General features: G+C 45.7%; 1 protein-coding gene across 1 annotated transcript in view; it reads right to left on the bottom strand.

Annotated features, from left to right (window-relative positions):
- PLEKHG1 (pleckstrin homology and RhoGEF domain containing G1) overlaps nt 1-13,236 on the bottom strand; it is a 99,928-nt gene that overhangs the window by 65,588 nt on the left and 21,104 nt on the right. Inside the window, exon 2 of the mRNA XM_047102702.1 lies at nt 2,228-2,328. Coding sequence (XP_046958658.1) covers nt 2,228-2,328 — 101 coding nt within the window. The remainder of the gene's footprint in view (nt 1-2,227; nt 2,329-13,236) is intronic.

Raw genomic sequence — 13,236 nt, forward strand, 5'->3', positions numbered from 1 at the left:
GGGCTCCGCTCTGGCAAGAGGGAATATGGCTAAGTGCCTGGGGTTTGGGGTCAGAGGAGCCCAGATGAGGCACAGAAAGTGATAGTGCTCATAAAACTCTTTGGCCTCTGGCATGAAGAAGGCACTAGAAAAACACTCATAACCATCAGCTCACAGCCAAACCACCAGAAGGCGCAGGCCAGGCGCCTCCCAGCGTCTATGCTTCCACCCGCGCCCCAGGTTACGGAGCTACTGCTAGGTTCTGGAAGGAGAGGCCACTCAGGGGCTCACAGGATTGACCATCACTTTACCATCATTTACCATTTACCAGCTAACATTTACCATTGTGGCGAGTGACGGTTAAATGGGAGCCTGCCTGAACACCGATGCGTTGCTAATGAACATGCACACTCTAAATTCCCTAATTCAAGTTCCTGATGACCTTTCTCTCTTTTCTTAAATATTTTTTTAATGCTTGTTTATTTTTGAGAGAGAGAGGCAGAGAGAGAGACACAGAGAGTGACAGAGACACACAGAATCCAAAGCTGGCTCCAGGCTCTGAGCTGTCAGCACAGAGCCCGACGTGGGGCTTTAAGTCCGACGCTTAACTGACTGAGCCACCCAGGCGTCCCTCTCTATTTTCTTATCACCGTATTTATTTTATGTCGAAGGTTTTCCCCAGCCACGGCTGCACGCTTCAAACATCGGAGAATCTGTCCAAAATTTCTGATGCCCTGGCCCCACCCCAAACCAACTCATTAGAATTTCTGGGGTGGGATCGATCATATCTTTTTTTTTTTAAACCTTCCCAGTTGATTCCAGTGTGTAGTTCAAGTTGAGAACCCCTATCATGGAACATGCAGACTGGTTTTCAAAGTCTCCTGGGTCCAATTGGGAAGAGGCTTCAACACTTGCAGTTTTTACATCCGGGGCTTTCAAAATTAAAGGAGCTGTTGATGCAATTCAAGACGCATGTCTCCCAGAGAGGCCGTGCTCGGGCTGGGTGTCAGGGATTCGGAGGGAGCAAAGGAGATGTGGGTCCCGCCTCCAAGGTGTCACATATACCAATTTCATTAAGCAAAGTGGGGTAAGATTCATAGTTTGCGTTACGGTGGAGTCACACGATGGCAGGGCGCTGTCGAATTTCGTAATGGGATTTTAACAAATTCGACATCATCCCCGGTTGATGTTTTTGGTGCTTCCTCTGTGCTGGCATTGAGCTGGGCACTTTTGGTATATGAATGCACTGAAGCTTCACAATAACCTTACGAGACACCTATACTTACTGTTTCCATTCATTCGTTCCACAAACGTTTGTATGTCGCCTGTACGCCAGGCACTGTCGAGGTACAAGGGCAGTAAGGAAACAGATCCCTGTCCTCGGGGGAGTGGGCGTGGCGAGGAAAGAAACAACAGATGTCAACCCAAAGTCAGTTACAGGGTATGTCGGAATTCGATAAATGCCAGGAGAAAAAGAGCAGTTGAGGGGAGTGTGTGTGTGTGTGTGTGTGTGTGTGTGTGTGTGTGTCCGGCAAGCTTCATGGAGAAAGGAAGACACGGGTACAGCCTTGGAGGGAGGGAGTTATTCTACTCCATCGAAAGACTCACCCAAAGATACCTACATGGCTCAGCTGAGATGCAAACCCAGACATGTTGGAAACCAGAGTCTATAATCTTAACCTGCCTACTTCCTGGCAGAAGTTTCACAACATACAACACTAACCAATTTGCCTGTCCCAGCCCCTTCAGCAAATTTTCTAAGCTCAGCATCTTTTATGTAGTCGGTCCTCAATACGTGTTTGAACTAATCATTTAAATGTAAATTATTAAGTAATTTGAATTCATATATGTTGTGACCTAAAGTAGTTGTGTGTTGACGGTGTCCTCCCCACGCCCTAGGCAGAAGACAACTTCTAGAAAATCCAGGGGAGGTGGGGTGCTGTAGACTAAGCACGCGCACGCTTCTGGATGCCCCGTTTCTGTTGTGTTGTAGAAGAAAGATGTCACTCCTCCGTCAGGGCAAACAGGTCTCTTCTCCGAGTCAGGAGGGTGGAGTGGGATGGAATATTAAATAAATGGGAGACTCATCTAGAACAAGGATGCTTCTAGCTAGAAGGCTTCATCACATGATGGCACACAAAACTGTATGACGTCGAATCAAGGATTACAGGTAAAGTTTTCTTAGGCTGCATTCACGTGAAAGTCATCATATTCTCGTGTGAGAACAATCATTTGAGTATGAACTTACCTATTGAAGTGGTAGATATCCTGTATGTTTCCAAAGAGGGCTGATCTTTCTTCTGTCCCCAGCGGAAGTTTTGTTTGGTCCCTGATGCAGTCAAGGTAATCCTGGGAAATCAATGACAAGGATGTCTTAAACATTCCTGTCCTTCTCCAAGCCACCTTTAGTTATGCAGGACAAATCTTTCATATCAGTTTCAAGTAATTATTATGCTAATGTGCTCATTAATTGTACTGTTTCTCGTTTATTAATGATGACAGTACTTACCTATTTATAGAACAGGGAGTTTGGACAAGAAGAAGGAGTATGCCACACAATAGTCTATATACCCCCCAAACGTATTAGAGCCTCCCTAGACGGATAATATAATGATCTTCGTTTCTCAGAATGTCAGAGTTTTGGCATAACAACACCGTCTTCTGTTTCCTTGACTGATGTATATGATAAAAAGATACTCAAATTCATATAGTAGAAAGCCAGAAATGCAGATCTTAACACTTCTCATCACAAGATAAAAAATTTGTAACTCTGTGTGGTGATGGCTGTTAACTGAACTCAATGTGGTGATCATTTCACAGAATATATGTGTATCAAATCATTATGTTTTACACCTTAAACCAATGCAGTGTTCTGTGTGAATTATATCTCCATAAACTGGGGGGAAAAGAGTTGTTTAAACATAACCTTTAAATCGGGAAGCTATCGGTTGTTAAAGGGCAGAACCAAATCCTTCCTCAAATACCAATTTCCAAAAAACCCAAAATTCTCTTTTTATTGTAATAAGCACATAACTCACTTATGCTATCTAGTAGCCTATGTTAATGAGCCATGGAAAGCTTTGAAATGATTTTACATCTTTTGACAACAGTACCAGCTCCCAAGCAGAGCTAATGTGGGCTCAGATCCACAGTGGGTTAAGTGTGTGTGGCTTAGAAGCTTGGAGCTGCTGAGAGAAGGCTGTTTTCTGCCCCGGGTGTGAGAGTTCATAACTGAGTGTTCCCCCTTCCCCAGCAATGCTTGAAAAAAGAACTCTGTAGGAGGCAAGAAAACAATAAAGAAAAAAGTGAAAACAGCTGAAATAACGTAAAATAGAAAATAAATACAATCCCCTGCCCTGGGCTGCACGATGTACCGTGGCCCTCGACCAAACGTCACACGGTGTTCTGCAGCATGTGGAGAAAGGGACCCTGCGAGAATCCCAGGCCACGGCCACATTCCAACGTCCAGTCGCAAACACAATAGCATTTAGGTGCGATCAGCCAAAGGAGAAACGAAATTTAAGAACCATCAGATAATTCTTCCTTCTCCCTTTTCATCAGGCCCATTCATTCTCTCATGCTCTTCGCGTTCCTCAAAGGAAAACCAGGCAGGGCCTCACCATAAACTTTCTCAGGAGCCCATTTCCCAGAATGCATCCTAACTTACCATTCTGGTTCTTCAATACTAAAATCGCTGGCATGCACGAACCATTGTTTACTCATTTATTTTTTTTAATTTCAATCCAAGTTAGCCAACATATAGTGTAATAATGATTATAGGAATAGACTTTAGTGTCCCATCACTTACACACAGCACCCAGTGCTGATCCCAATAAGTGTCCTCTTTAATGCCCATCGCCCATTTAGCCCATCCCCCAACGACACCCCTCCAGCAACCCTGTTTGCTCTCTGTATTTAAAAGTCTCTTATGGTTTGTCTCCCTCTGTTTTTATATTATTTTTGCTTCCCTTCCCCTATGTTCATCTGTTCTGTATCTTAAATTCCACATCTAAGTGAAATCACATGACATCTGTCTTTCTCTGATTGACTTACTTCGCTTAGCATGATATAGACTATCTCCATTGTTGCAAATGGCAAGATTTCATTCTTTTTGATCGCCAAAAAATATTCCATTATATCTATATCTATGTGTGCGTGTACACACACACACACACACACACACACACACACACCCCACATCCTCTTTATCCATTCATTAGTTAATGAACGTTTGGGCTCTTTTCCATACTTTGGCTATTGTCAATAGTGCTGTTATAAACATCAGGGTGCATGTGCCCTCTCGAAACAGCACTCCTGTGTCCTTTGAATAAATATCTAGTAATGCAATTGCTGGGTCGGAGGGTGGTTCTATTTTTAATTTTTGAGGAATCTCCACACTGTTTTCCAGAGTGGCTACACCAGTTTGCATTCCCACCAGTAATGCAAAAGGCTGAACCAATGTTTCTAAACATTTTTTCTCTTTTAAGCTTTGTGGTAACATCTTTTCTTCTGAAGACAGTGGCCATCTCAAGAAGAAATTTAAATTCACAGGGTTTTAGTGTCTCTGGCACCCAAAACCCACAACAGCAAGACATAGCCTCCTTCCTTTCATGAATGGAACAATTATAAGGAGCTTAAGTGTCTGCATAGGATATAGAGTTAATGCCCAAATAAGAAATGCTAAAGATAGCTAGAAGTGAAATAAGTACCTTTTGAACAACATGTAAACCTAACCTACACTTGTGCAAAAAAATAAATGTATTCAATGATGCTTACATAAAATTACAAGTGGTACAAAAAGATGGGCTAATATTTACTTGCACTGAATACTTATATTTGATAGTTGTTTAAAACGTTGATCAACATTTTATTTACTTATCTTTTTTTTTTAATAGGCTTCACACCCAGCGTGGAGCCCAATGTGGGGCTTGAACTCATGACCCTGAGATCAAGGCCTGAGCTGAGATCAAGAGTTGGAGGTTTAACCAACTGAGTCACCCAGGCACTCCTGATAACATTCTATTCTATTCTGTTCTATTCCGTTCTATTCTATTCTATTCACCTTTATTTATTTTTGAGAGAGACAGAGACAGAGTATGAGCAGGGGAGGGGCAGAGACAGAGGGAGACACAGAATCCAAAGCAGGCTCCAGGCTCTGAGCTGGCAGCACAGAGCCCCCTGTGGGGCTTGAACTCACGGACCGCGAGATCATGACCTGAGCCAAAGTCAGACGCTCAACCGACTGAGCCACCCAGGTGCCCCATCATTTTAAAAGGACATATCAAGTGCGGAATTAAGAAGGTAAAACATAAGGTTATAGATGGGCATGAAATTAAACAGAAAGATAAGGATAGGCATGATCCACACAAATAGCGGGATAAAGGCTAGGGCAGAAATGACATATGCGTGTGCCAAATTGACCTCGCTGGCTGCCATGGGCTTTAAAGGAGAAAACAATCCTTTTTCTCACTTCAGGTGAAGAGCTTGCTCATTTGCAGAAACCTGATACTAAATTCTTCACGTGAGGGAGAGATGGAGTTAAGGGGCTTGAAGAATTTCAGCTGGGGTTAGAAACAAAGAACCATGGCTGGCTTCCAACAGAGGATGGCCCCTCTCCAAATGAAGGAGTTTCTAAACCCCCCAGTTCGTGGTAGGGAAACTAGAATGTCAAAGCTGCTCGTTTGTTGAAATTGTTGAGAAAACAGATCGTTAGGAGTCCCAATTTTTGTAGGTCACTCTAGAAAACGGATCAAAGTCATAGGGCCACAACTCGTTCCCCCCACTGATCATAATTAAGCCTTTTAAATAGGATACTTTAACCCTAAACCAGTTACTGGAAACGACCGTAGCATGCACTGCATTAGCAGCTGTAATCATCTCAAGCCAAAATGAGAGGTTCGAAGCTCGGTGATAATAACAGTTGGTTCAGTGCTCAAATGACAGAGCAAAGACACCAATGAAATTTATTAGAGCCTGTCACACTGCTTATTAATTTTATTGGCTTGATGTCAGCACTTACGGCTACCCTACAGTTAACAACGAAGGATCAATTTAAAACTTTTGCATTGAAAACGATTATTCTCCAAAAAGATCAAAGAATTCACTCCACTTGGGAGAGGGGCAAGGTGGGGAGATACACACAAAAAAAGAGCTTGCCACTAGTTGGAAAAATGTTCTATTACGCCATTTTAAATTTAGCCTCAGGTATTTATTTTCTAATCAGTTTATGGCCTCAGGATCTCCTTGAGATTTGTACACGGGTGTCCTCCTTGCGGTAACTTTTTCATCCCCTGTAACGTCCGGTACTGAAACACCCAAGTAAAGACTAACTCAGTGCTATTTTACATTTATTTATTTTTGTGAGACAGAGAAAGACGGAGCACAACTGGCGGAGGGGCAGAGAGAGAAGGAGACGGAGAATCCGAAGCAGGCTCCAGGCTCTGAGCTGTCAGCACACAGCCCGACGCGGGGCTCGAACCCACAAACCGTGAGATCGTGACCTGAGCCGAAGTCGGACGCTTCACGGACTGAGCCACCCAGGCGCCCCTCTATTTTCAGTGCCATAAATGGCAAAGGAGACTGTTTGCAAAGTGGTACCCGAACTACAAGATAGGTGCAGAAGTTGAGAGTAAGCAGGTGGAAACTTCCAATATTTTGAGGGAATGAGATCTGTTGAATCTAACGATAAATTCGGGCTTATATTTTGCATGTCTGATTTCTTCTATTTTGTTTTTCTAGCGATTTACTTCTTACTGTATTTTACAAAAGAATCAGCGTGTGACTGACTGGAAGAAAACACGCACGCACGCACACACATACACATCCCTGTCCCTCGGCACAGGCAGAGGAGCCCTGGTCTAGGCAGTCCCCCAGCAGAGACGGTGCAGAAATGGACAGAGTTCAAATTCCAATTTAAACTCAAGTGCAGTGTCCTTGGCAGTTCGCCTTATTTCTCTACGACGCTTATAGAATTCAATTAATGTCCCTGCCCCATTTCCCTTCTTCCTCTAAAATAACATTTAAAAATGTTTTAAAATGATAACCTGTTTACCATAATAAAGATAAACCACAAGAGGGAAAGGACTTAGAACTATAAAGTCTCACCACACTCTACATCCTTTCTACTCCCTTCCGCCTCCTGTCTTGGGGAGAGTCCATTGTAGAAACACAACAAAAAGGTTCCATTCCGAAGTCCTCTTGCTGACATTTCAAAGTTCGACCTAGTGGGTTTATAGTTGGCTCTTTTTGGTTGGTTTTTCTGTTTTTAGAACTTTCAAATTCCAAGTCCTTTCATGTAACTCGTATGTGAGACTTTTGGGTCTTTATTTTGAAGGAAGCATTTTTTTTTTTCTTTTCTCCAACGCCTCCACCTTTTCTAGAAAGTAGTCATCCGTTTATCCCCAAATCTGCCCTCCAAATGCCATGTATTACATTGGGATGCCATTGACGCCACAGTAAGTTACAAAAACTTACACTTGCATATCAATTTACAGTTTAAAAGCATTCACACTCATTCCTACAACCCCGCCACCCCCCCCCCCCCCGCACCTTTTATTGAGGACCTAAGACTGTGTGCCGAGTTCTGTTTTACAAGCTAAGAATTAAAAAAATGAATAAAACATGATGCCTACCCCCAAGGAGTTCCCCGTGTGGTTGAAAGACCAGTGTAAACAAACAAGTACAATACAGTGTTGAGGCTGCATGGCTGATAAATATTCAGTATGGTGGACAGAGGGGGCAGAGAAAAAGTGCTCAATTCCAGGGCGGAGAGAGGCTCTCTACCAGAGGAAGTGTGCGTGGAACTGAATCTTTAAGGAGAACCAGCATTCTGGATGTAGAGAAAGGGAGACAGCATCCAGGAAGGTAGAAAAGTGCAAACAGAGGCCTCAGGCTACTGAAAGGAGCTGACCTGGGCCAAGACGGCAGGGCCTGTGCACAGGCACACAGACCCTGGGGGTGAGCTGCGGTGTGAGGACAGGCGGATCATGGAGAATCTTCCGTGCTCTGTAGGTGGTGGCCACCACGGAAGGATGTAGGGACACCGCAGACCATCCCAGCCTCAGTGAAGAAAACAGAACAGAAGGTGTGAAACGGGGGTGGGGAGGCCGGTCAGACCAGCAGAGCAGCGCAGGTGAACCCAGACCAGGCCCTCAGCGGCAGGGTCTACAGAGAGGAACGCCATCTAACCGGCGTGAAGGACAGAAAGGAGCCGGTCAAGGGTGAGAGTCACAGTGTGTGAGGGACACTGTTGGCTCTCAGGATGTAGGGGGCCCACGGAGGTCACCCCAAGATGGGTCACTTTGGCAGAAGGTCTATTTTGAGTTAAAAAGCAATCAAAACCCAGCAAATTCAGGAAAAGCTCTTTAACCTCCCCCCTCAAATGCCTAAAGAGAATTGAGAGAGAGGACCTGCTCCAGAAAGAGGGCTATCACCATAGATAACCACATTATGATATGAGCCACCTAAGGCAGACAGGGAGGGACCTAAGCAAGGCCACTCCGAGCAAAGTCCTCTGGTCCTATTGTTTCCGAGGGGCCCAGCAAACATTTGTTTACCAAACATTTACTTTTTTTCCATCTTCCTGTAAGTTGCATTCCTTCCTCTGAAGGCCCCGACCTTTGCCCCCTTCGCCTTAGTTCCGGATGACTCTATCTATCTATCTATCTATCTATCTATCTATCTCATGTTGCCCGTCTTTGGAATTCCCATGTCTGTCCGTACGTACGCTGTTAAATCGGATTTTGTCCTGTTAAATCTATCTCAGGTCAACCTGATTCTTAGCCTGGCTGGAAGGACCTCGAAGGGGCCGGGATTTCTTGCTCCCCAACGAGGAGGAGGAGGGAGTCCGAGCTTCTCTCTCCGCTCACTTTCCACGCTGAAGAGAAGGAGCTCTGTTCTCCTCCCCCGCAGCAGGACATTTCTCTTATCCTCTGTGGCGGGCAGTGAATGAAAAGGCAGGAAGGCCAACGCCTCGTCCACCGCATGGACGGAGCTGGGATGCTCCCTCTGGCAACAGCACCCACCGGCCCTCACCCTTCCTTCTGCCTCTCTTGGCCTGGAAGCTGGTGAGGTAAAAGTAAGCCAGGGCCGCTCCTGCTGGCCGAGCCTGCAGAAGCCTCAGCAAGATCACTGACAAACACCTCTGGGGATCTGCGATGAAGAGGAGACAAATCTTTTGGCCTCACTCCTCTAGCCAGGAGACCTCCACGCGGCTCTGGCTTGCTCATCTTGTCTTCTTAGCGTCAAAGCTCTGAGGAGACCTACGGGGGTTTTACTTTCCAGCCATTGTCCTCTGCACAAATAGAGCCCCCAGGGAACATCACCGTGGTCATGACCGGTTCAGCATCGCCGGCCTGGCCCAAGTCCCGGATGCACTTTCTCGCCCCGTTCCCGGGAGCCCTGAAGAGAAGAGGGTGGTGGGCTGGGGGCAAAGACAGGGCGTCAATCGGTTTGGGATGTGTGAAGACACATGTCGCTGTAGGATCTCCAAGGAGGGGTTTGGCAGGCTCAGGATCTGGGGAGAAAAACAGCGGTTGGCTCAGAAAGCTCCGTGGGGAGCTAGAAGCTGTGCAAAGGCTGTGCAGCTTGGGGCTCGGGCTGAGGCAGCGCTGACAGAACAGAGAGGCCAAGGTCGTCTCCGGTGCTCCAGCGTCCACGGCCACGGCCAGCGCCCACCCACAAAAAAGCAGCTTCCGAGTAGCTCGGTGTTGGCCGCCTGCAGCCTCGGTGAGGGGGGAGCAGGCCATGGCACCTCCAAGAAGTCTCCTGTGGCAGTGACAACAGCGAAGAGCCCTTGCAAAGGAAGTGATAACAGTAAGCGAAGAGCTGCGAGGCCACGGGCAGCACAGGACGCTGGGGCTCCCGCCCATGAGACCGCACCCCTGAGCGGGAGCAGCGGTGGGGGGCGCTTTGGAGGGGGTCTATCTTGGAGCAGAGAGCCTGGCAAGCCCTCCTCTTCCGGACAGTCTTGGGGGAAACTGAGAGAGGATGACAGATTCCCGGGTGCAGTGACTAGAGAGAGCTGCGGCCTGCTCTGGAAGTGGCTAACGGGACTGTGAATTTTGACCCGGGAAGACATGTGGGACTGGGGAGGATTGACCGGTTGATCCGTCCACCCGTGCACCCACCCACGCACGCACCCACGCACCCCATGCGCGCACTCATCGCAGATGCTTCCGTGAACGGGTTGGTGGTAGGTGTAGGGAAGGGGAAGCCGAGCATGAGAACCAGGTCAAGGGCCAAGATAAGCGGTGGGGGGGGGGGGGGGGGGGAAGATAAGCCCCTCGCCTGGGAGGTCCGGGCTGGGAACACTGTCTTTCTGAATAGAGCAGGGAGTGGCCACATGGGTCAGCTTCATTTCTTGGCTAGAAAAAATTCCAGTGAGCCAGAGAATACAGAGTAAAAAGTTCCCTCTCCCTCTGCAGGGCCCCTCCCTCTCCCCAGATGTCATTCTCCAGAGGTACCTCTGGTTGGTGACCTGGTATGCATGCTTCTGGGCTATGTTCCAGGGCAGTGACATTTGTCAAAAATGAGATCTATGCTCGGTTCACAACTTCTCTCCCCCCACTCAATGTATATAAATACACAGGCTTCCTATATGTCAGGATAGTTCTTTGTCATTCTTTATAGTGACTGCGTTGTATTCCCTTCAATAGTTTCATTATAATGTACACAGCTAAGAGTTTTGGGGGCCACATCCTATGTGCGGGTTTCTGTATTAAGGGGGGACATCAAGAAACAAGTAAGATGTGACCCTGTACTCTAGGTGCCCACAAGAAGAGTACAGGAGAAAGGCATGCGAAAGAAAGAAGTCAGAGTATGACAATGTGTTATAAAAATTATTTACAAAATGCGGTGGGAGGATAGGACACATTTTCAAACAAAAGAAACCCTTTCTCTTTCTTCCAAATAAGCCACTAATCAGGGTTTATAGTAAAATCTCCCTCTGTAGCCTGCAGATAAAGTTTCAGGAGTTAATCTTCCAGTTAATCTCTTTTCTCTGATTTCTCTGCCCACATCCACGGGGGGAAGCGGGGAGGAGGGTACAGCTAACGAAACGGGAGGCGGGGGTCTCCGGCCACTTCATCAAGCTGGAAACAAAGCTCTTATTGTGGGAGCAGTGTTTTCCTTGAGTCTGTATAACGTTGCCTCCACACCGCGGAAAAGTGCGCAGAAAATGCCATATATCATCATGGCGACAAACTCTGCCAACCTTGTTGGGGGTTGGGAAGGAGGGGGGGCGGAGGGGGGAAGACAGGGAGGATGGATAGAGGGGAGCAGAAGGGGGAGAAGAGAAGAGGGAAGAAAAAGGGGAGTAGAAAGCACAAGAGGGAAAAGAAGACGAGGAGAGAAAGAGGGAAGAATAAGAGAGGAAGACATACACCCCGTGTGCATGCACCGCAAGGGGGTTGGGTGGGGGGGGAGCAAAGGGGGAAGAGTTAAAAGCAGCATCTGTTGCTGGTAGGAGATCAGTTCTCATCCAGTCTTCCTAACTGATGGTATAGAAGCTGATCTTAACTGGTGGTATGTAAAAGTCAGAATTAATGGCTCTGAGACATTTGAGTAAAAGGATCATAAACAAACAAACAAACAAACAAATAAATAAATAAATAAAACTGGGAGCTTTCAGCCTCATTTACCTAGTATAATACTTTCAATACATAAAGCATCAGTAAAAAATGTCAGGAATGGCCTTCTTGCTAAGCTGTGACAAATGATACAGCCTGTTCAGTCCCCTCCAGTGTTTCCCCTCTTCCTCCTAAGAGAAGGGGAGCAGGGAGGTGGGACAGCCAGCCCTAGACAGGGGGAGGAGTGGCAGGTCTTCCCAGAAAGAGAAACTTGGTCTGGGCAGACAGGAATTCTATTAAAAACAGAAATGCTGAGTAGAAAGAGAAATAGATCTCTGCTTGAAGACAACTGGGTATATTTGGTTTTCTCCAAACAAAAACTGGGTATATTTGGTTTTCTCCAAAGGCTTTAAGCAGAAAACACAAACGAACTGGCAGCCTATAGTAACTGAATCAGAAGAAACAGGATTAGCATTAATATATTAAAGTTCTTCAAGCAACTGGACGCCCATCTTTTCCTATGCTTCTGGCAAACCATTATGGAAATCAGTTGTCTTTTTTTTTTTTTTTTACTTCATATTGACATCCAGAGGAAGATTTGATGTATATAAACGCAAATAAATTTTAAAAATTCATGATAATTAAAAAGAATTTGGTGCAAATATAGTACTACAATTAATCTCTTAGCTTACCAAGTTAGAACGGAAAAGTTCTTACGAGAGTCCCTTCTGTAACAAAAACATGGCAGGAAACTTAATTTTCTATTGCTGTGTTAAATATTTATTTTAAAAACTGTGTTCAGTGTTTTCAAATTACATTGACAGCATTCTCATATGTAAAAGCTCTTCTTCAAATAGGGGACAGGGACACATGCTGATTTCGAAGTCCCGCTCGCACTGAGATATCTTTCCATGCTTATTTGAAACCCACATTGCTTTTTTTTCTGTACTCTTTAATCCCATCGTCATTTCTAACAACCAAAAAAGAATAAAGCATTTCTGGGATAATCTAAGTGCTCACCGAATATGCATGAATGTAAAGTATGTTTAAAATCTTCACAATGGGCAACCAGAGAATTTGCCAGAACCATCTGGAGTAAAGCACAGCACCAGCATCCCAGTGGATGCTGATGAGATAGGAAAGACAGGTTTATTAAAACACTTCCTCCGGAAGGAGTTCCCCCACCCCCCCCACCCCCGGGTCACCTTACTTTTCTCCAACTCTCTTTTTACGTCTTCCTTCTCATTGGGTTAACTTTATACAGCATCATTATTATTATTATTATTTGCCATTTTATTTTCATCACTGAGACAAACTCTGCCAACTTTGCTGAGGCTGGGGGGAGAGGGGGGAACAGAGACAGGGTGAAAGAGGGGGATAATGAGGAGAGGGGGACAGAAGGGGGAAAAGAGAAGAGGGAAGAAAAAGGGGACTGATGTTTTCGCTGAGTCTATATAACGTCGCCCCCACAGCGTGCAGAACCATGCTGAAAACGCAATATAGTTCTCCGGGTCCAAGCCAGGGAAGGAAGCAGACAGATACAATTAGATGTGGCTATAATCCTTAAGGAGGAAAACAGCAAAGGGATGTGATGTCCTGACAGAGCTTTAAGTACCTGAAAATGAGAACTGATTCATCTCAATTATAATCACGGTACTGCTGGTATAATTTGAAACACGGTAATTAAGCA

This window comes from Lynx rufus, unplaced genomic scaffold, assembly GCF_022079265.1.
Source record: "Lynx rufus isolate CCGP_SWC_20201006 ecotype Redwood Valley unplaced genomic scaffold, mLynRuf1.p SCAF_6, whole genome shotgun sequence".
In the NCBI taxonomy this organism is placed as follows: Eukaryota; Metazoa; Chordata; class Mammalia; order Carnivora; family Felidae; genus Lynx; species Lynx rufus.